The 25,120-nt window shown below is 38.2% G+C and overlaps 1 protein-coding gene across 3 annotated transcripts in view; it reads left to right on the top strand.

Annotated features, from left to right (window-relative positions):
* The first annotated feature begins 5,769 nt into the window (after positions 1–5,769).
* kcnab1a (potassium voltage-gated channel subfamily A regulatory beta subunit 1a) overlaps positions 5,770–25,120 on the top strand; it is an 87,362-nt gene continuing 68,011 nt past the window's right edge. Inside the window, exon 1 of one of the 3 annotated variants that reach the window (XM_067507660.1) lies at positions 5,770–6,266. In XM_067507660.1, coding sequence (XP_067363761.1) covers positions 5,995–6,266 — 272 coding nt within the window. In that variant the 5' untranslated portion in view covers positions 5,770–5,994. Of the gene's footprint in view, positions 6,267–12,344; positions 13,279–25,120 lie in introns of those variants that run through there. The other 2 variants (XM_067507661.1, XM_067507659.1) reach the window with 2 other exon arrangements.

Here is a 25,120-nt window from a genome sequence, read left to right as displayed (position 1 = left end):
TTTAGCTTGAAAATAACCACTTATATAGCGCTTTCATCCAAAGCACTTTACAATGTTGGTTCTCATTCACCCAATCGGCGTTGGCTGCCATGCAAGGTGCCCAAATGACCTACCGGGAGCACCTTGGGCTTCAGAGTCTTGCCCAAGGACACCAGGGATTGAACCACTGACCCTGTGGATGCCTTACCAACTGAGCTACATCCACTTGCTTGACTGATCGATTGAATCTTTAGGCTCCAAGCATTTTTAGCTCCCTGTTTTGGTTCAATTGCAGGGGTCTCTTAGGAATGTTTTCCAGCCATAGCAGGTGACTAAGACAAACCTGCTGGTTCAGGACTACACAAAAGACAAACCATCTAGCCAGTGAATATAATAGAGCAGCTATTATTATTATTGTGGAGAACAAAACAAAGCAAAAATATAGCAAATCTTTGAGTTGATTTCTGAATGAGTGATCATGTTGCCATTTGTATTTGCTAGTTGTTTAAACAAAGCAAACACTCACTAACAAATTTGCCACAATAGCTTATGAGTGAAGTATTTTAGAAAATCAAATAACAAAGCTGTAAGCAGGTGCCAGCAATTACAAAGAAATAGTGTAAATGTAATGTAGGCTACATGGTAAAACAACGTTAAATGCAGTTTTGGTTGCACCACTCAGTGGTTTAAAAATAGAGAAACGGGCTACCTAACCACAAGCTCAGGAGCCTCACTTGCAATATTCAAAAAGCTAATGAGGACAGAACTCTTTACAACTTTATAAGCACTTACAAAAATGTATTTTGTTCTTTTCCTGTCTGACCTATCTTGTACCAACATGTCTTCTTTAAGCACTTTGCTTTAATATATTAAGTAAGTATTGCATTGATGTGAAAATACTTTAGATTTAGCTTTTCTTTTTGTGCTGTAAGTATCCCATGGTTGCTCAGCTACGTACTCTGAAAGAGAACAGAGTTGTGAGAGTTTGGCTTAGATATGCTCAATGAATATTTGAAAAAATGTTAAAATATATTTTTTGTCTTCGTTTTAACTGCTTACTGGATGTTTGTAGACTTAAAAAAACAGTTGCATTTAAAGACAGCTGACCCTTTTTATGTGTGTAGGCTTGAATTTTGTGCAGGAGGCCTTTTTGCACTTGTATTATATGTGAGCATCTGGCTTCCCAGGAATCAGCAAAGCTGTGAACTGTGTCCAATCAAAGCTGTCAGCATGGACGGCCATAAATTCTCCCAGTGACGGACTGCTGAAGGAATGTGTTTATAATTTATTGTCAGCTGACAAGAGTGGACAGGACCACTGGTGCTAAATCAAGTCTAAATGTGCACACGTGCATCACTGCATGTGTGTATGAGTTAATTTTACTTTGCTTGCGTTTGTGTCTCAATGTGTGTTCTCATTTGTCCTGTAAACTATTTTCACTTAGCACTTTATTATGTCACATTGTACACTGAGTGTATAGACATAATTAGACATAATTTAAATATATTCCCCTTATCTATTATTTATACCCTATTTATACCTATTCACCAGGGGCTGGAGCCAAAAGAATAGGACTGTGGCCTTCTCAGAAGCCACTGTACCACGTTCTGCCCTATTTGGTCAAAATATAAACCAAAATGAATGACATTGTTGGACAGACTGTTTTAAAGGCAGGGAGGATTTTAAATTGAAAAAACAAATAAATAAAATTAAAAAAAATAAAAATAAATGGTCCCTTCAGTCACCCTTCAGTCATTCTGTTCATTTTATAATTTTTACTAGAATGAACAGAATGACACGATTATATAATCAGTGGATATCTACAGTATATCTACACTTCTATCTATAGTGATCTTGTCCTCTAATAGAATAAAGGAAAACTGTAAATTGGCCTGCACTCATTCTAGACCACTTTAGTCATGCATATTAACAGGCCCTTATCCACTATTTTTCCTGATCTACTTAAGTTAAATTTCTCTGTGGGATTGATAAAGGACTAAGTGAGTGTGACACAATCTTAGTGAGCCAAAGAGCTAATGTCATTTGTTTTTATTCCAAATGATCAGTCAAATAACAGCAGTGATTTCAACCATGTTTGCTCAAGGTGCTGATCGTCTACTAATGAACACAAGAAGAGGAACTAATCAACTTTCAGCCAATGAAGACAGAAACTCTCAAGAGATACTAATGATGAGGATAGATCATCCTGGCCTTGAGATTAATCACTGAGTGTGTGAGGATGTGGGGAGTGCTTGGTATGTTTTCACAAATGTATTAAAACCTCATTTCTAGGTTCAAATAAAGGCTGTAAGGATGAAACATTGTCATACTTTTATACATAATCGTGATATCCTGACCTCTGAGCAATCCCTCTATAGAGATGAACACCAAGAGCTTCATGTTGTTGGTGTTTTTTTGATGTTGCACCAAAATCCACGCACACAAACACACACACACACACACACACACACACACACACACACACACACACACACACACACACACTGTACACAGCAAACAGAGTCAAGGTCTTCTCAGTCACTTAAGAATAGTTTCCAGTGGATGCTTCATGTTATTCCACACGTGAAAATTATACCTGGCACTTAGCGAATCAAGTGTGTAAAGATACTTCTGAAGAGTCACAAGTGATTTTATCCTATTCACAGTGACACATTTGATGCTCTGAAGACTAATTTATTTTCCATTTTCCCTAAACATATCTTGCTCTCCCTCCTATGAATTTGAAGATTTATATGATATCCAGACAGGTAATAATCTCACTTGAAAGCAATTTAAAAAAAATCTTATTTTCGTTCTTGTCATTGCATAAACGTAGAGTTTGAGGGGGAGGAATAAACTGTCAGCAGTCCTACACTTTATCTTTGTCATAGAACCGAACAACACCTGCACTCAATATGTCATTTTAAAGTTGAAATAAAAAAAACTTTTCGGACATTTTAACAGCTTTCATGTTTCAGAGATGAACAACTACCCTGATGATGTTATAATAAAGTGAGGAAGTCATTTTAATTTTTTATTAACTGTATTGTTACACACAAAGCCCCTGTCAGTATGTTCCAAAATTTTATGTTTACTCCACTTTCCTTCCTGCATTTAGGAGATAGATACAAAAATACGTTTACATGTTTTATATCTCCTTGTAACCACTTGTTTGTTCTTCCTCTTATTGTAATCATGTGTCCCTTATGGAGACGTGCAGAGCTGCCACTCTTTACATACGTAGCCTCATCCAGTAACTACTGGAAATGGGAGAATCAAAGAGAGATGCAGAATCTTACCTTTGCTCTTCATAATTTAATGTCGAGAGAGCAGCTGTTCATTTTTGCTCCTAATAGTTTGAGGTATCTGGTACTGTACTTTACAAGTGTGTCTTTACCTGTTTTGAATCTCAGATGTCACCATGTTTCCAAAAGCTCTTCTGTCCTTTCTCCCCATCTCAGACCTCTGTGCTGATGATTAATTCATTCTGTATCTGTAGTCGCTTCCCTCTCCCCCTGTTTTCCTCCTTTTATAGCATTTTATTTATTTATTATTTTTTTCCCAGGAGTAGCATACAAAAGTGTCTGTTGAAATAATCCCATTACTGATAAAAGACAAAGGGAGTTATAACATGAGGCACATTGGCAGTGATAATTAGACTAATCAAACCAATATATCAAGAGAAAGAGTTGGCTGTGCCATGCACACCCATGGAGTCAGTTTCTACTTAGTAGGGGTTTAAGATAAAGGACTTGAATGACAGATTTTGTCCATACTAGAATTTCCCTCTTAGTGACGAGGACATTACACAAAAGTCAGATTAGATTCCCTTCATGCAGCGACTCTCCTCAGGCAGTAACCTTGAAGGACGACAGGTCATCTAGTTGAAGTGCTGTGCAAAGGTCTGTGATGTCAGACACACCATATGTTGTTTGACCCAGAGAGACCTCGAGCCACTACACAATATAACACAGTGAGAAACGTGGCAGCGCTCAAGTTCTGTGGCACATAACAACCCAAATGAATAACTAAAACCAAACTAACATGTATTATTTCATGATGACAAACATTGCTCAGAACAGCCAGAGATATTACTGTAAAAAGACACTTACTTTTGTTCGAACGCTTGTTTAAAGTGAAGCATCAGTAATGACCCCAAACTACAGGCCCCTCAGACATGTCCACTAAATTACCACGGTCTCATTACTAGGTTGAATAATTCAGACCTGACACTTCATCACTGATCTATTCACCTGACCTCTCAGGACAGCACTCTCTGGGTATCTGCTTAGATACTCACTTAGATACAGCTTTGCCACAATGAGCCATTAAATAAACATGTTAACAAATATATATATATATATATATATATATATATATATATATATATATATATATATATATATATATATATATATATAAATATATCTGTTTATAGTATATATTTAGTTTCAGCTATATATTTAGTAAATTTAGAAAGCATAAAAATAATGAAAACTAGTATGAACAAATTTCCAGTGAACTTAGATATCAACTCATGATATCAACATTTCAAGAGTAATACAATTGTTTGTTTATTGACTATATTTGTAGTGTTTAATGCAATTGATGTTTATTATTATAATAAAACATAAAAAAATGACAAAATGCTCCATGTTTGGTTTGGATAGGTAAGCCAGTGCTTTCTTTAACAACAGTAGCCAACTTTAACAAAAAAATGAACTCCAGGGTCTTTCTCTTTCCCTCCTGCGCTCTTCTTCTTTTGCTTCTAACAGACTGTTAACCATGTGCGAGCCCAAATTTGAGTCGAGTCAGGTGTAAAGAGGCAACAACAGGCGGTTGCTCTCCTTTAATACCTGACATCATTTAGCATCTTATTACCAAGCAGTCCTCTGCAGTCCTCCACACAAATGATGATTAAATGAGTATTTCGTTTGGGTGCCATCCACAGACATTCTGTAAATATAATCTTTTTTTCTTTGAACAAAAACATTCAAGTAGGAAATAATATTTCAAAAAACATAGCAGTGGAATATTTCAAGTCCATAACGGCTTTTTCAACTTGAAACCTTAGAGTACCAGTGGAAATTATAACACAAATTAACATTGTAAATTGTAATGTTAAGTTTTGTGCGTGTTGGCAAAGAACAATGTTTGATATTCCACAGATATTTAGGCACAGAAATACAGATATGTGTTTCTGTGCTCACATTAAACATTTGCTCCAGCCAAATGTCTGTCTCCACATTGTTATGCCTGATACGTTTGTGTTTCTCCCACACCAGTCTGGAGTCAACAACGGTGTTAAGACTCAAAGACTCTGAAGTGGACCAGGACGATTGTAAATATAGATCTAAAGACAAAAAGAAACCATCTGTTGTGCTGGTAGACATGAAGTGTGTGTTAATAATTGCTAATAACTCTGCATGAAGCAATTTCCACTCTGTTCCTCTTGCCCAAATCCACTTTCAGTGTTGAGTATTCTTCATTTTATTTTCACTTGGGATAGGATGTGCAGTGTCTGTGCCCACATTTATGAATGTCTGTATTTATAATTTTTTTATACATAATTTTAACACTTGAATGTAGCTATGTACACCTATCGTGCAAAGCGTGTGTAATTATGCGTGAGTGTGTACGCTTTGTCGACACCCAGGCATGTTTAGCTCCCTCCTTTTAGGCCAGGACTGGCTGTGACTAGACAAGGAAAGCAGGATCCAGTTTCAGGCTGGATGAGGCTATAAGAGACCAGAGAGCATGCTGCACAGACAGAAAGAAAGACAGAGACACACAGACAGAGAAGAACTCAGGACAAAAACACAAAAACAGACTTAAATAAAAAATGAGTCAGACAAGGCAGGCTTTCCCAGACATCCACCATTCTCTGAAACTGAACTGAACAGTCATCCAAAAAGGTGGAAAAGGACTTGGAAACACTTGGAAACCTGAAGCTAACTCATTGTTACTTTGCTCCCTGAACTCTGCCCTTGAGGGTAGGGGATAGCCTCAGGGACCATGCTGGCTGCCCGAAGCAGCGGCGGGGGTGTCGGTGGTGGACACCAGCCACCACACATGCACCGCAAACACTCTGTGGCCTCTCTCAGTGGCACGAGAGCCCAACGAAGCAACTCCCAGGATGCCAAGCGCAATTCCTCCTCTTGGAAGCAGGGGGCACAGCTCCGATACAAGGCTACGCTGGTAAGAGAGATGGAAACCAACTGGTACCTGAAAATGTTTGGACTGAGCAAAGAGCAGACAGTTGCACATAAGACTGGCATGCCCTACAGGTCAGTCAAGCCCCATGAGTGTGTGTGTGTCTGTGTGTGAGAAAGACAGCTTAAAAAAACCACAATGCCGTATCAGTGCAAACAGTAACAAGGGCTTTTTGCTTCTCTGCACATGATTAACGCTGATAGATTAAAGAAGTTTTAGACTGGACCAGCAGTCCTGTCTGATGACAGGACGTTCCCCTCCTGCACTATCCATCATTTCATTTGTGAGCATTCTGTGTCAGTTGAGTCATGCTGGACATAACGCCCTTCAACTTAGTATTGTGTCAGCTGATGTGGCTTTATAATGCTAATAGCCAGCATCTGTCTTGCAGCATTCGACTGTGTTGACACCCTCTAACACCATGGTGACAAAACATATGGGGGCTGGAGTGAATGTTTTGATTCTTGTCTCTGTGACTGGCAGATAGAAAACACCAATAGCATTGGTTCGCAGGCTGTTCGAGGATCAAGTTTCCACTTTTGGAAGTTAAACTATTAGTGCAGGAGGTGTTAGTAATCTAATCGTTGCCCCATCTCTCCCTGTCCTCCACTTGTTTCTCACACAAGGATATTTTAGTATTGGGTTACCACTCCCCTCCTCCTGTCATTTCTACCCTCTAATCTCTCTACTCATCTTTCTTGTTGGTAAATGCCTAAATGCCGACTGTGTCCCATTCCAGTTATTCAAAACCTAACACTCAACATTCATCGGTTGTCCAAGTTTTGATTTTTTCTTACTATCTTCTCTCCTCTCCTCTTTCTTCTCCATTTTTTTCTCCAGCCTCCCTGTTGGCTTTGGCTCAGTTCACCCTTTAATTTAGGAAAACAAAATCAGAATTGAGAGAAGAGATGAGAAATAAAAATAAAGAATGGCAAAATGTTGATATCCCTTGTAGATGTAGAGCAGAATACCAAAGTATTATATAATGAACATTTAGTTTCTTTGTTTTTTTTCAGAAAAAAAATAATTTACAGAAGGTTACAGAATAATACTATGTGAACTGACAGAAGTGGTGAGATATGCAAATAGGCTTAATGCAATTTTGGCATCTTTTCACATTGATTTTCACAAGATTTTTTGCACCTGCAATGCACTGAGTGATGTGATTTTTATTGGCCAGGAGAACAAGTGAATTAGCTAAATATTTTGTGTCACGTGTTTCTTAATCTAAAATGTGTAGGGTATGCATAAATGTGATGCATCATGCTTACTGATGTACAATAAAGATGATCATGATTCTTCATTGATATTAGAGCTACAATGTGCAATTTGCGCTAGCTTGAACTCTTACCGCTTTGCTTCATGAAGCCCCCTCTCCCTGTTCTGCGACACACCATCATGCTCTGCCAGCCATTCAGACAGTCATTGTTATGAATTTATAATAAATAAGAATGCTTCAAAACAGTAATCATGCAGAAGTCGGCAGTATGTTTTAGATCATAATCTTCAAATAGAATTACATAACGTATCAGAAACTTTTCCATAGGTTATTGTGGCAATATATCTTCATATCTATATTGTTTTACAGGAACACTGTGTCAATAGTCACCCACAACATAATGTAATGCCCATGTACTGTAAATGCACATACAAAAAATAACAAACAAATATGCAAGTTTAGCAAATTAAAAAAAAACAACGAGTAGGTGCAAAAATGGTACTTCTTCCTTGCCATCACAGCTTTATAGCCTTACAGGAACAGGCAAAGAATTCAAAGCTTAAAGTTGGTCTAGTTTCACATAGTAGATCATCCACAATTACTGCCTTTCTGTACCACTCAAACACAGATAAAGAGGTAATGCACTGGCTGGATTGCAGACTGTTAGTGTTACTGAAACAAAATCCTCTTTTAAATTGTGACCTGTATATTCTGTATAATCTTTATATTCTGTTCATCAACAACTACCAAATGTAAATTGCATAGTTGCCCATACGGTATCACCAATGTCCAACAGTTCAGCAGATAATTATGTCAACGTGGCCTTTAAATGTAATTTAAGAACTGTCTTGCTGACGTGTCAGTGGCTGCAGACTTCACATGCTCTTTATTTACAAGCTTATAAAGCCAAGATGAGAGCTTCTTATGGCTTGACAGACTTACAAGTGCATTTGTGTGTGTGTGCGTGTGTGTAATAGTGTAATAATAATTTCTAAAGTGATAAGCTCCATAGACCACTATTAAAATGAGCCAAACCATGTGAATAAATGTAAGACAAGCATAACCTTGACACACATACACATGGATATACATACTAATTGCGTTAGAAAAACAGCAGCTGTGCGGTGATTTCTACTTTTACAAGGTAATGATATCTCAGTTTTACTGTTAATAGGTGATAATTCTACAGTACTATATGTTTAATATTGAGGGCATTGTGTGACCTCAATATTAAACACATAGTAATATTATCACCTTTCAGGCAGTTTTGATTTAAAAACTTAAAAGAAAGTCATTTAATAATGACTGTGATGCCAGTAGTAATGTGGAGGACTATCTTCCAGTTCAAAGAACTGAATCCGACCTAGAAAAGATGTGAGCATGAGATTAACCCCTCCACAAGTCCCTTTCTTACAGAATAGCCAACTTGTGCCTAGTGCACATGCATAGATACACACATGCTGTCTGAGTCCCTGGTGTGGATGCCAAAGAGCTTGAGATAGCTGGATATCCTCTCTCATTTGAATCAGAATTACTGCAATTTTTAGCTCTCCAGTGGTTCTGAATAAAATCTGGGGCAGAAAATAACCACTGAATTCCCAGCTTTTATAACAGAGCTAAAAATAACATTTTCTCCCCCTCAAGTATGTTTTTTTTTCTCAGCACAAATTAATCTATTGTTAATTGGTTTTTGATAGAGACAGAAAAATTCTCCTAATTTGTGCAAGCATTATTTAAATCATGTTTTCCACCACAGACTAATAAGACAAATCTTATTTTTCACAAATGATCTAAATCATCGTTTAAATGGTGTCTCGCACAGTTTAGATCCCTTGCACAAAACCGTTATTGTACATGGTTTAGTTTTATGTTGCTCTGCTGAGATTAGTCTCATGACAAATTAATCTATGGTGAGAAAAATTGATCAAAATAAATGAAGTGAAAATTGATTAGTTAAAATACATATACATACACATGTGGGTTTTAATATTGTTGAAAACGTCACTAGACATTCCTGTTTTTCAAAACCTTTTTCCTACAACGTGACACAAACAGTTTTTAGGCTTTATTGTAAAACCTGATAGGTTCAAGCAATAATGACAGCCAAAAGTATCACTGCCCTTCTCACAATGGTGTAGTAACATGATAGTATCCCATGGAGAACAATGACACATGTCTCATGGATGAATCATAAGGATGCTGCTACGATCAGTGGTTTGAGACTGACATTGAAGCATGATTATAAGTGTCCATCTATCAATTAATTAAATACTGTTATTTTTAAATTCATAATAGCACTTTTTCTGGGGTTCCCAACCACAAACTTCATTTGAGTAGTTTAGTGTCTTTATTTGTTCATATACCCAGTCTTCATTAATTAAGAGTATATAGGAAAGGCAGAGGAGCCTTCAGATAGCTCCCAGTATTGAATATGCATTCAATGCATTCTCTATTATACAGATTTTATGCAGTCATTGTAATATAATGTTATCAGGTTCTCATTCCCCAGCATTAAGCTAAATATTCATTAAGAATAACAATGGGATTTAGTGGGGAATGTAGGCCAACACATTGGTGTTAAACAGGAGCAGAACAGTCCCTGAGGGCTGGAGACTGATCACTGGCATAATTATTGCTGCCACAGAGTCAGATGACATAGAAAGAGGTTTCTCATTTAGGTGAACAGCACAGAAATACCATTTTACACCCTGCAGATCATCGGTGAGAGGTTACAATGTGGAGACAAACCTCAAACTAAATGGTTGAGGTTTTCTATTTTAAAATTCATCCATAAAAAAGACATGAAGTGTTGTGCTATGGCTCTACTTGTTATGTTTCTATCCTGCTGTGCACACTAGATAACTTTCAGACATATCAACTCATTATATAGGGAATCACTTACTGGAGGGAATGCGTGAGGGGGTGGTAGTAGTGAAATGAAAGAAAGACTACTAATTAGTCTCAGGGAACAGGGAGCTGATAGAAAAAGTTCACAATAAAAAAATGTTAAAAGTATAGCAATTTAAAGAAAAGAGATGTAAGAATGTATGAGACAGAAGCTATACATATGTTGACAAAGAGGACTGGAACAAAAATGTTGTCTTGTCATCCAAAAACAGGTTACCTGTGCTTTTCTCCCACAGCCCCACATTGGACCCCAAAACTGTCTTTGCCCTGACCTCTCCCCTGCCTTTATTCATTTATTTTTTTGCTATTCTCATCAGTGGCCCACTTGCTGAGTGGCTCAAGGGAGAATGTAGTAACACCAGAGGCCATAGTAAATTAGAGACAGTAACGCAAAGTGAGGCAAAGATAGAAGCAACAAATATGCATAAAGAGAGTTCATTGTAAGCATGCGTGGCTGTACAGTATGTGTATGAATGTGCATGCTTCTAGTGTCTATAAATACACTGTAAAAACACTCTAGCATTACATAAACTCAGCTGACATTCCTGCTGCCAGGCAGGATCAGTTTTTCCACCCATCCTGCAGATGATGGACACAGCTGCCCCTCTGCCAACCTGCCTTCCTAATTATGAGGGTTTCTGTGAATGAACATGTACACGGTTTGTATTGATATAAAAATTGTAATTTGGGCATAGCAAAGCAGAGCATATCTTATTTCAGGTAGACCAAATTAGTTGCCACTGTATGGTGTTCTGAGGTGTCACCTCTGGTTAAAATCATAATTGCCCTTTTAATGATTTTATGTAAAATATTGTGTCCTTGCATTCAATAGCTGCTTCAAAAGTTTCACTCATGCAATTTATTTTTTCATTTGGGTTTTTGAAATTAAAATTCAAATATTTTTATCGACTTTGTTCTAACCTTACCCGCTCCTTACGCTGTTTTGGCCTGAAGCTAAAGATTAAGAAACAAATTACAGCTAAATGGTCAACACCTGATAACTCTGTTGGAGTAGAAAGAAACTCGATCATGCTAAACAAATGGTTACGGACTTAATTTAGGTAGTTAATGTTCCCAGTGTCAGTACTGTGCATGGGAACGTTCCTCTTACTATTACTATTACTTCCTTAATTTTTGCTTCCATTTTGGGATGTATTTGTGTGTGAATGTATTTTTTGGATCTATCTACTGGCTTTAACAAAATGATCTGATGAACAGTGAAAATAATTAGAATTTCAAGTTTATTGTGTGTGTGTGTTTAAAAAGTGTGGTGTCACAGTGTGTAACTAAACTCAAATTTCCCGATATGGGAGAATGGCTTTCCTTATGATTCCCACAATCCACTGGAGGATCAGACATGATGTCATTGAACAGTCCCGTAAGGAGGCCAGAGGTGAGAGATTATACACAGTGTGTGTGGTGAGAGAGACCAAAAAGACGAGGGATCCCTATTTTTCATTGCTATTCACTTCATTACAAAAACACTGCCCTCAGACTGTGTGCAATTATGCAGAACACACTGTTGGCTGCATGTATGTGTGTGCGTGTGTGTGTGTCTGTGTGTGTGTGTGTGTGTGTGTGTGTGTGTGTGTGTGTGTGTGTGTGTGTGTGTGTGTGTGTGTGTGTGTGTGTGTGTGTGTGTGTGTGTGTGTGCAGAGAGCATGCACCAAGAGAGCATGCATTTAATTTAGGTGTTTGTTATGGGCAAAACTCCAGAGTACACGTTGTTTAGAGAGAGACAGAGGAGAAAGGGAGGGCAGAGTAAGAAATGAAAAACAAAAGGGATTAAATAGTTTAAAAGGAAATTCTATTGGTGGGTTAGCAATGGAAAAGTAAGTGAAGTACTAACACAAACATAGAAATGTGGTATAAAGTACTCTCTGTCTGGGTCAGAGGAAAATGGCTTTTGACAGAGCGAATACTAGGAGACAAAGGATGGATGATGGGGAAGTGATAGTGGGGGAGAAGATATGAGGCAGTTGGAGAGAAAAAGGGGGGAGTTACAGAGAAGGACAGACAGAAATGAACATAAAGGGAGAGAGAGAGAGAGAGAGAAGGAGAGAGAGGGCGGAAAAAATGTCCCAGATTCCCATGCCATTTAATAGGGAGCAAAACCAAACTGAGCTTATGTAGACTGGCTGAGCAGGGGGCAAAGTGACAGCATGAGTGTGTGTGTTATCTGAGTGAGGGAGCAGAAGAGAAAGGGGCAGAGAGAGAGAGAGAGAGAGAGAGAGAGAGAGAGAGAGAGAGAGAGAGAGAGAGAGAGAGAGAGAGAGAAAGGGAGAGAGGGAGAGAGAATGTTATCTGTGGTTGTCTCTTTCTGTAACTGCATGTATGTACAGAGAACATATGTGGCACAGCTCATGGAGGACTACATGGCAGGAAAAAGTCTGGCTTTCCAGTATGGATGTGAAGCCTGCAGGCAGCTTGGACTCAAGTTTAATTTTGGTCTTTAGATTTTAGTTTTTCTCTCTTCAGTTAAGTTGGATTTCTTCTTTTCTTTACCAAAATAAGAAGAATACTTCATGTGGAGCGTCACACAAAGAGTCCTCTGCTCCATTTAGTGCTGTGTGGGCGAGGGGCCTACCTGGATTAGTCTGAGCGTACATGTGTGTGGGACACATTCACAGGAGCGGCTGAGAGAGAGGATAAAGTGAAGAGGGAAGTGGAAAGATGTACCTGTATAAAGCAACATGCCCAGAGATCCCCAACCCAAAGCAGAAGGGATCCAGAGGGAAGTGTGGAGGTCAGGGAGCTGCCCTGGCTCAAGGCCTTGGACAGGGGAGGCTCGTCAGGCGGACGTCCATGGAGACAGGGCCACGACCATACCCTCCTTTGATGCTGTGGACAGCAAACAGACGCAACAGTGTGGTGGAGATTAAACAACTAGAGGAGTTTCTTAACTTCCACTCACTGTCACTGCAGGACACAGTGAAGAGTCAGACAAGCATGGTTTACAGGTGTGTACAACTTTACCTGTGTGTACTGGATGTGATTGGATTTATAGGACCAATTTATAGTAGCTTCTTAACCCACCAAAACTCATATCTTCAAATTAATCGGTATCTGTGGCAACCATTGGAAAGGATGTTAGTTTTCACTGCCTGCTGCTGACTTAAGTTGTTCACATGATTCTGTCTTGGTTCATTTTGGGTTGTTCTTCCTTGGTCTTTTTCTGACTTTTGATGAGGAATTTTGGTTCTAGGCAGCTTGTAGATAATTGTGCATGATGTCAGGTTTGTTTAATGAATGTTATGTTCATATTTTTCTAGTTTCACTAGCTGTTGGCACATTAGTTACTACAAAGATAAGAGAGAAAGGAGGGGAAACATTTTAAACTCCCACATGCCATTATCTTTGTGTCAAATTATTTTAAGGTCACCTGTGCTGCAATATGCAATGCCCAGTGCATCATGGGAACTATAGATTTCAGAGAGAAGCCCACCAGCTGATCGATTCCCCGCTGAAGGGATTATTTCTGTCACAGGGTACTATGAGAACTTATTTTTAGAGTTCAATACCTGATAACTACTCTGTGGTTCTTCACAAAGACATCTCAAAACAAATAGTTATCATATAGTTTTATAATACTATAAAAGAGAAAAAACTTCTACATCTTCTACAATTATTATATAATGCAACACATTTTTTGTAATGTCACAGAGCTGGATTGAGCCATATTTGATGTAAGTGCATATTTACACACAACTTTGAAATGTATCCTGAGGCATGACAAATTGTTCAATGTCTCAAAGTTGTGACAAATTAGACATTTTAACTTGAGCATTAACAACATTGTCAAGTCTTTTAAAAAGTACTCAGGAAATAAAAAAAGGCAAATTGCTCATGCAGTGACTGCAATGTATGTATTCTTATTTGTTACATACTGTTTTAAAGCTACAAAACCAAAACGTTTTACACTAAATTGTCGCACTTATGCACCCGTGCAGCATATTTTAAATTTCAGACCAAAGCCAGAGTCATGCATAATTAGATAAATGTGCACTGATGTGTAGAAACACTTGATTAGATTCGTAAAATAGTTAATGTTAAAATTCAAATGATTTACTCTTGCAGAAAACTAATTTCATGACAGTGTTCTTTAGACGTTGGTGGAGACCAACTGGCATCATGTGTTTGTTGCTTTGCTTCTAGTTTGTCATCTGTGACTAAGCATCGTGTTGGTGAGTGGTTAGAGTGTGTGATTGGGACATTGTGGATCACTGCTCAGCCTTCAGGCGAGAAAGCAGCATGTAGCTTCATTGTGTTTGAGGAGGAGAATGGTCTTGAATAACACATTCTCTGGTATTATTTCTGCTGGTAGTTGCAGGTTGTTATAATACTTAAGTCTTTATTTATCTACTAAAGCTGCCTGAACATAAATACTCTTGTTTCCTATTCACAGAGTAACACCCATACACTTTTGTCCTTTATGATCCATGTAAGACACTTAGCACCACCACATAAGCCACAACATATTAATTGATCCTAACTGCATTATGTTATAGCTATGGACTATAAAGAAAAACAACATTACAAATCCAAGCTCCACGCAATAAAGAGAAGTAAATACAGATTTTCATCTAAATAATAATAATAATAATAATAATAATAAAAAAAACGATATTTAAACTACGGTGCACAGTGTGGTTTAAAATTCCATGTGTGTTTTATATTTAGAGACGCTGCTGGCTTAGTGTTTCCACGAACAGTATTTTGGTTATTCAAACAGCTCATCCATTTCCCATGTGATATTTTGCAAACACATTGGAAGTCTGTGACCATGCAATAATTCGGGTAAAAATAACCTTAACTTACAGGAATGATGGTAAAGAGTGTGGCTTTTCCATCCCCCCTCTGTACCCCCAATGGTGGGAGAGAAAAGGGGGAACAGAGGGAAGGGAGGTGTGATGATAGTCTGTATCCCAGTTGGGTCAGCCTGGCTATGGGAGCTCATATGGCCATGTGCTGTTAGCATTTTGCTTTGGGACCTTGGCTATGTGTCTACACAGACTTGTGTGTTTGGACATTTGTGGTTATTGCCTTGGTAACCAAATAAAACAGCTGGCTGCCCACGTCCTTTTCCAGGTCAGTGTGTATCAGTGGTCAGAGTAGTGCCTGGACACCCCTCAGGCATAAAGTGACATTTCTCTTGCCGAGTAGAAAACTTTTTCTTTGCCTCTAATTATTACACAAATCAAACCTGCCATGACTGTACCCAAAAGAAAAAAACAACGAAATGTTAAAAGGAAATACTTTCATTAAAGCCCTGGAGGAGGAGATGCAAATTAGTACACAGCCCTCAGTGCACTTCCTTTGAAACCCCTCTGGCTTTGGGTGTGACATGATAGAGTCAGTGGAGGCATTTCATAACCCAGCCCTAAAATAAAGAAATATACAATGACCCATAGGTTATTATTACAGGTACACCAAGGTGTGATTGTTTTTCCTTTTATTATTTTAGGGCAAAACTTCAATGTATTTCAAAAGAACATGGGAAAAGTTAGGGGGGAAAGGTATAATTACAGTATGTATCAGAAAGACTTAAACCTCAACTATAGACCTTATTCCAACACTGGGAGTCTCTTTCTGTATCTGCATGTACTTGTATGTACAGAGAAAATATGTTGACTTGTAACCCAGAACTCAGCTATAATACACAAGAACCATACATACATCCCAAAAAGACCTTCCCAGTGCAAAACACAATGCAAATGTGCACATTAATTACTCACTAATTAATTACTCGCATTCACATACATTTATTCACTTGCAAAAATAGACATAACGAAGATGAACAGATAACAGATGAAAAGAGTAAAAAAAGAGACAAACTACATGCAGATATAAGCTTCAGCATAAACACATGCCCTTGCATGCCCTACAGTTTATTATTCATGAGTGTGTGCATCTGTGCAGCACGTGGGTGTGTGTTTTCAGTGATAGAAGCTCATCGCTGTGTGTGCGTGTGTGTGTGTGTGTGTGTGAAAAGACATCTGCTGCTTTCTACTTGTGCATGTTCATCGTACAGTTAATATGCATTGACAATCTGAACATATGCATTTCCACTGGGGTGAATGTGGTATATGGTAATGCTTATTTGCTATTTAAGGCCAGATATTGTTTCTATGTGACAGTGAACTATGTTAGAAAAGTAGAGATTAGAGGTTTAGATGCTGATTTTGATTGTCTTTGTACATGTTGATCTTTAACTCTTCACCACTGAATGAACACCTGCCAAAGGTTTATACTCTATCTAGTTTTTTTAGGTTTGCTTTATTTGTGCAGTCTAATCCACTTCTGTTGTATTGAAAAGGGTAAAGCTGTTACAGTTTGCTGTTATTCAAAGCTCAATTTTTAATCAATTCAATGTGAGGAAGTTTTGTTCTTGCTTTGGTTGAGACACTTTGTGTGCATGGAATTTATTCTGCAGGATTTTTTTTAGAATAAGATAATTTCCTTGCAAAGAGCCTTATTGTAGTTTTGTTTTAAAAATTGTATCGCTCTTTTTATGTTTGTAAAATGTTTTATCAGGTTGGCTGAGATGTAGCAGTAAGTTGTTCTTGTGATGTTGCTTTGGTGATATAACACTTGCTGCTTAGAACAGGAAGGCATTTTCCATGTTATCATTTTGGAAACTAAATGAATATTAAGGTAAAACAATCATCATTGTGTCCAATCAGCCTAGTACATACCCTTTTAACCTGAATGCCTGCTGGTTTTTGATCACAGGATTAAAGTGGAAGTCAATTAATTTAGTCTGGTAAAGGAGCTGAATAATTAAAAGCTCCTAATACTATTGGATACAGAGCCGGGAATGCTGGGTAAAGGAGTGAGTGTGAGGGCATTTAGGCCTCCAGGGGCCAGAAAGTCACATTAGGAAGCATATGCCATGTGCTCACTGGTGTACCAACGGAGTGTGGAGTGAGTGTGTGTACAGACAGTCTGGATGTTTATCAGTCCTGATTAAATGAGCTGACGGTGTGAAGGTGACAGAGTAACAGTGTCCTCACAGTTGTTTCTCTGCTCATCTGTCACTCACTTTCTCTTTGTGGCTGTCTTCTGCAATTTTTACTTGTAGTTTTGAATAATTATTAAACTGCTGTAGTTTATTCGAGAGGGTGATGCACAGCTAAATAAACAATTATTTTTTTCATCTTAATTATCTATTACCAAATGCACAGATCAATCCACATTTTTTAATGAAAATCTGTAAAATTTAATTTAAGTTAGTAGAAATAAACAGTCCAACCAAATACACAATGTTTTACAAATACGCATGAAAATATTATTTGCTCTGCAGTGTGTAATGTATATGAACACTAGTTCTAAAATTGATGTGTTTTCGTTGTAATCTCAAACATATCACTTGAACTATGTTCAATGAGACTGTTTCTGAGCAACAGTGAAGTCTTACTGATTCAAACAGCAACAGAGCCATGTCTTCTGCACTGGAGCCTTCTGGTCACTAACAGTGTTCAGACTCTGGCATCTGCCTATTTAAGGAGAAGCTGTGCAGGCACGCAGATTTATTTATCGCTGTGCTCAACATACAGCTACAGTGAGTAACCGGTGGGGAGTGCAGAACAAATTAAGTAGTGAAGAGAGGTAAAAAATACTGAAATAAAAGAGAAATTACAAATGAATGAACAATTGAATATTTTTTTTTTTATCACAGACCTAAAAGAAAAAAAGAGATTTATATACCGTATACTGTGTAAACATCTGTTTCGTGGGTGTGCCTGTCTCTGTTCCTAACCAGAGCCTAATGTTGTTGTAACCAATCAACATTTGTCAAGCAGTGAGCAAAATTGTGCATTCAACCAGTGATTCATAGGGTAGGCATGTAAGCATGTGCATGTAATACACACACACACACACACAAACACACACACACACACACACACACACACACACACACAAACACACACACACACACACACACACACACACACACACACACACACACACACACACACACACACACACACATCATTTGCACAAACACTTTTCTATCACTGCCTGATCAATTAAGTATTTAGTGAGGATACCAGCTCCTGTGTTAAATATTCACTTGTTTTCCAAGATGAATAAAGGATGAGCAATTGACGCATTTATCTGCATGTGTAAGTATGTGTGTGTGTGTGTGTATTTCTCTGCCTGTTAATGCGTGTTATTGCACTACACACTTGCATTTTTTAGTATCTACTTTCTTCATAGTGAATTCAGCACACTAGCCAAACAATCCTGTGTGAGTGTGTTTTGTGTTTTGTGGGTTTATTGTATAACCTTTTAGTGGGTATCGTTACGATACCCACTATAATTTTATAGTTTATTGAACGTGAAGTGGACCAAGATCTCATAACTAGTCATGTGATTAAATAAGCTTCATTTCACTCTGTACATAAAAGTAATAAAGCTGTGCCAACACACACTCATCGTCCAACTTTAAACCCATTAAGAGAGGTTCAAACCTGACTCTGTGGCAGACTATAGCCAAAGCACCATGACACTGATACTCTGAGGTTTAAGAACACATTTGTAACTCATGGAAGTCTTCATAAATAGTCACTAACAGCTTTAAATGTTTTGTAGCAAAGAGTGTAGCGTTTTCGGTTTACTCACAGTAGCTCTTTTAGGATGAGAGTAGCAGTTAAATGCTTTATATTGATGTTACAGGACACATGATGGGTAATAGTGTGGGTGAGCAACTAACCTCTGGAGGGAAACGAAGACCCTTATGAAAAGTAAGTATGTGTAACAGTTATGTGGTGCATGTGTGTGGGTGAGTCGAGTGCAGCGGGTAAGTTTTAGAAAAGAGATGCAAAACAAAATCACAGCCCGTTTGATAGTACTGGTTGGCAGTGTTACCACTAGGGGGAGCCATGTACCTGCTGTCACTTTGACATTGGACATACAGCCATCAGGCTCCTTATGTCTTTCTTTGTGTGTGAGAGACACACAGAGCACTCAACAGTAGATTGAGTAGCAGCGAGTGTCTGCAATCACTTCCACTCCCATTTTGTCATTTTGAAAAGACTGTGGCATCAGAGATTATATATTTTATGTGTACAGTTTCACATTTGTCAAGCAATATGTTGATATACTGTTGTAGCATAGTTTACACATTCTGTGTGCTTGCCAAGAGTAGAGAAAATGTTTGACCAAAGGGAAATTTTGCCTTAAGAGGTCCTGCAGTGCTGGCGCGGTAGTGGAATGAGTGGGTCTGTCGTCCCTGCTCATTGCTGAGAGACCTTTCAAACCGTGGCTGAAGAAGGACCAATGCAACATCCAATCCAACTCCTTCAGCAGATAAACAGTTACATCTCTATTTGATTCCTATTTTTATTTCTCATTTTCCCTCGCTTCCACTAAACCAATTTTCTCTAAGCTTTTTTTAATGTTACTGATGTTTTCATTCTTCCCTTTCACATTCCCAGTGTGCATTTCATTCCTTTTTATTTCCTGCACCCTTTGCTTATACATTTCATCAGTCCTGTCATTAGTTTAATTCCTTCATCTGTGATTTTGTGCAGTCAAGCTTAGTTTTAGTGTCACTGTAAATATCGTCTTTACAGCGTTATACACTGATGCAGGCAAAGTTTACACTTCTTCGGATCAGCACTTTTCCTGTCTTTTCTCAGTGTGTGTATGTGTGTCTTCACAGATTGTAACATAAAGAGTGTAGCTCGAGTCTTTGCCAGTTTGGGTGTGTGTGGCTGTGAATGTGTGTTTCTGGGCGCAGTTCTGTCCTTTGTATGAAAAGTTAATACACTGTGGCCTCCCTCAAGGCCAATTTGAAGAAGAGAGGGGGGGAAGAGGGACATGAAAGAGTAGGATATGAAAGATTATCATCATGATAACTAAAGTGTAGTGTAGACCCAACACACACACACACTCACCCTGTGGACTTTACTGCATCATCTGTCAGTGCTTAAACACTGCGGTACGTTTAGGGAAGCACTGTGGCAAGAGATAGACTGCACTGTGTGCAGATACTGTTGTGTAGGAGCAGCTCTACAGATGCCAGTGCTAATACATAACTGAGCAGCAAAGTGTTTCTGCGGCTTTAGTGCAGCAATGCAGCAAAGATGGAGCAATCTGTGGCTGGCGACTGCAGTGTCCCACTGCAATCTAGGATTTCATGAGTTTGAACACGTCCTCCTACTATAGCAAGACTTTAGCACATTGACGCATATACGCACACATGCACACACAAATCAGTGCACACACATAAACACAATATGTACAGTGTAGTACACATTATAGTGTTTGTTTTATTTATTATGTTACTATGTTTAATTGTTTATGTTTTTTATATTTTGTATTCTTGGAATAATGTAATTAATACATGTGAAATAGAGAGGAATCTCCTACCTTATTTTGATTGCACTACAAATGCCTAGTTTCTAACTTATTTTGCTACGGTTAAATTCTGTGCATTTTCTACAAAGTTTGAAAATCAAAGTTTCCTAAAAATGCTGATTGCTAAACCAGCAAATGATAATCAAACATTAAAGATTTGGATCTTTGTCCAACCTTAGAGCAACTTCACAGCTCTTAAGGTACACACTTCTGAACATTTTCTCACTCTGAGGAATAAAACAGCAGCAGTAAAGCAGAGAAGCCAAGTGATTTGGCAAGTTGTGAGAGCTCTCCTTCATACGCCAGCTTCAGATCTCCATCATCCTCAAGTGGCTTAATTTAGACACTTTAATGGTCTAAGTAATTTTGTTAATGATTATTTTCTACAAAATGAGCCAATAAATAAATTGGAGAGGGGCTATCATGTAAAATTAAAAGTTCTGGGTCGAGAAACTACAGTAGAATACAGTAGTTTAAAAATTACCTTCTGTAAGTGAGACTGCAACATTATTTACTGCAGCATAATCATACAATAAAATTCTGAAATGTAATTATGATACGTAAAATAAAGAAGTGCTCTATCCAGTACTGTCTGCACAGACACACACACAAACACACACAAACTTTTTGTCATATGAGCTGCGCACAGGAGAAAGTTTTAAATGCAAGGTATGATGCAAAGGGATTTTTTTTTACTAACCCAGCCAGTAATCAGCAAGTAATTAGAGCACGAAATTGAAGCACAGGGAGATGCACATTAGACTAGACACAGGTGTTTGATACAATCCAATTAACAAAATGATGAACTCACCAGAGCTGGTAGATGAAGCACGTGTGATTTATCACTCACTCTCCGTCTCTTGAGCACTTTGTCTCTCACTCACTCCTTCCAACAGACACTAAAACGCTGATTTGACGCCACACGTCACATCTAAATGATACATGGCAGCACAAACACACAGACGTAAGCAGACATGCCATCTGCTTAGTTCTGTACAAAAGTTTGTATCTGAAACTCAGAACAGTACTGAACATTAAGGAAGCTGCATGAGGATTCATTTTCATAAAAATACACGTTCCCTTTTGTATTTCGCACAAGCTTTGATTTTTAACAGGCTCTACAGAACTTCTCTCTGTGGAGCTCTGCACTACTGAAAGAGCAACGTGACTTTGAGCAGCGCAATCTTTCAAGAATTATATCATGTTGAACAAAACTGCAGAACATAATTTATGTCCAAATCCAACAATACATTTCTGTTGGAGGCATGCATGGGTTCTTTTTGGAGACTTGCTCAATTCAATTACAAATGTTATCCAAATGCCTTTATATGGGAGTTAGAAAATCTTCAGAAATGCTCCCTCATTCATTTTAAATATGGTGCCCATATCATTAGAACCACATCCTAATATAATATATTCCAGGTAGACATTAGTGCTGCACTGTCAGCACTATTCAGACTCCCAATGCAGCTTTTTTCTATGATTTGAAATTTTAAATAGGCATTGGCCTGTTGGTAAGACACCTTTTTGATTAGCTGTTCAGTTAGAATCACTGCACGGTAAGATACCATTGTATTAACAATACCAGTACAACTTGTGACTTCTCATCAGACATCCGCTCATATAAACCTGCTTACAAACCATCTGTGAGGTTATAAGTACAGTACTTTTATATGAATGGGCAGTAGTGTAAGAATGGTAATATAATGGTGGATTGGATACGGTTTGTACATATGTGTTTCCAGGTCTTTTTCCCCTTTGTCTTAATAATTAAATTGCCTCTCATGCAAGTGCAGTGCTACACGTTCTTTAGGCAGAAACATCTTGGTTGAGCAATCTTAGTTTTTTGTCTTGTAATGACAACACTCACTCAATTATTTTATGACTAAATATTAGAAGTGCATTTTAACAGTATACTTTCTCCCCTTTCCCCTTGGAAATGCAATAGCAAATCAAAGTGTCTTGAACAACCTGTTTCATGTACTTGATATAAACACCACTGCTTGCTCTAGTACAGTAACCAGTATACATGTATCCTTCGTTCCTCCAGATGCTGCATGGTTGCCATCTGGCATCTTTATTCTTGCCTGGTGTTATTTTATTGCTGCTTTTTCCCACACACATACCGCCTCCATACTGTTTCCATAGCAATGCTATTACTGAGATGACGATTTTTTCTCGTTGTTATCACTCTTGACTATCAAGTGTCCATATCTAGAGACTCTCTACCAGTCAGGAACACTGCTCTCTGCAACAAATAACTAATTGTGCTGCAGGTAGTGTAGGTGTATGTGCTTATTACATGATGCAAGTTGGAGAATGACCTCACGCATTTAGGTAGTATAGACAAAAGTTTACAGAAAAGTTACTTACAATTTTGCTCCCGGGAACTCTTCTGTAAATCGCCTTGTAGAGTTTCAGGCAGCTCAAGACTTAGGAAATTGTAAAATGAGGAATCTACAGCATAAAGTATGTTGACATTTATTTCATACAGCAGATTTCATTTCCTCTTTAATTAGCCCCCCTCGAACACATTCATACTTACAGCAGTGAACTTTGGCTTTATGCAGGAATATTACCATGGTGACCAACCTGGTGATTGCCAGCATTCATATATGATACTGGTCATGAAAAACCCTTTATGGAGATAAAACTGGAGCACATGAGTGATGTCAGCAATTCACATGTGATGACAGCAAATCCTATAGGTTAAATCAATGTTGACTGATGGGTGTCCTTGTACATGCTACTGTACTATTAATTTACAGTAGGATGTCATAGACGTCAGCGAGTGACTCGACATAACAGACAGTGCTTTGCTCTGTATAATGGAGATAGTGATAAATTACACTATAGTTATAATTTAAATACATAACCAAGGCTGCTGGCCAAAAATTACACAGCCTGATATTAACTCAAACTGGCCCAAAGCTTGCCTGAACCTGAACCCTGAACCTTAATTGACTTTGACTGGTAAGAACTTACAGTACACAGTTCTGCTGAAACAAAAAACATGCCAGTGGTAATACTCTCTCAACTAATAACTTTTGGCTTTAGGGAGTGATTGGAATATTTGAGAAAACTGAAGCTGGAAATTAAAGGTGTGCCTTTGTTGTTAGTGGTTACTAGGTTTGACGCTAAGGAGGGAGAGGCAGATTTATACGAGTTGGTGAGGCAGAGACATAGAGATGGGAAGGGTGTGATTAAAGATAAGGATGGAAATGTATCAACACGTGACAGGAGTGTGATTGGAAGATAGAAGGAGAACTTTGAAGAGTTGATGAATGAGGAAAATAAAAGAGAACAGAGAGTAGAAGAGGTAACTGGTGTGGAGCAGGAAGTAGCAAAAATTAGTAAAAGTGAAGTGAGGGGGGCACTGAAGAGGATAAATAGTGGAAAGGCAGTTGGTCCTGATGACATACCTGTGGATGGATGGAAGTGTCTAGGAGAGGTGGCAGTAGAGTTTCTGACTAGTTTGTTTAACAAGATCTTGGAGACTGAGAGGATGCCTGAGGAATGGAGGAGAAGTGTACTGATGGTGATTTTTAAGAACAAGGGAGATGTGCAGAGCTGTGGCAACTACAGAGGTGTTGAGCTGAACAATGAACTTGTGGGAAAGAGTAGTGGAAGTTAGGCTAAGGGCAGAGGTGAACATTTGTGGGCAGCAATATGGTTTCATGTCTAGATACAGTTAAGTACTAAGGGTCAATGGTTCAGCGCAAGAGAGAGTGTGGAAAAGAGGTGAAGAGGTGAGTGCAAGCAGGTTGGTACAGACGGTTAAAAGTTCAGGCGTGTTGTGTGATAAAAGAGTAGCAGGAAAAATTAAAAGAAAGGTGTTCAAGACAGTGGTGAGACCAGCGATACTGTTCGGCTTACAGAAAGTGGCACTGAAGAATAGACAGGAGTCAGAGCTGGAGGTAGCAGAGCTTAAAATTTTGAGGTTCTCTTTGGGAGAACCTGAGGGCACCACAGACTGTGGACTGTTTCAAAAAACAGTTAAAGACATTTCTGTTCAAAAGCATATTAATGTGATCATTACCTTTTTTTAATATGTTATTTTATGTTTTATATGTTTCTATGCTTTACATGTTATTTAATTCTTATGTTATTTAATTCTTGCTTTTAATCTGCTTGTGTAGCACTTTGAGATTTGCAGGCAAATGTAAAGTGCTTTATAAATAAATTAAATTATTATTATTATAATTATCATACAGCCTGTGACATGTAAATTGGTTTTTAATCTAATTATACTGTATTTCAGTAAATCCACTGCGAGACTGCTCTAAGCACAGAGAGGGAAGTGATTGGTTATGTTTGTCATGACATCGTGACCCTTCTTACAGTACCATCATTGGCAGTTTCAAGATTAAATGACCTGCTGTAATTTAATGCTCCTGTGTGTACAATACCAGCCAATAAATGGTGACCAATTGGTGA

Source organism: Channa argus, chromosome 6 (assembly GCF_033026475.1).
Source record: "Channa argus isolate prfri chromosome 6, Channa argus male v1.0, whole genome shotgun sequence".
Lineage (NCBI taxonomy): Eukaryota > Metazoa > Chordata > Actinopteri > Anabantiformes > Channidae > Channa > Channa argus.
The sequence above is the reverse complement of the archived record's forward strand: the minus strand, read 5'-3'. Positions and strand labels throughout refer to the sequence as shown.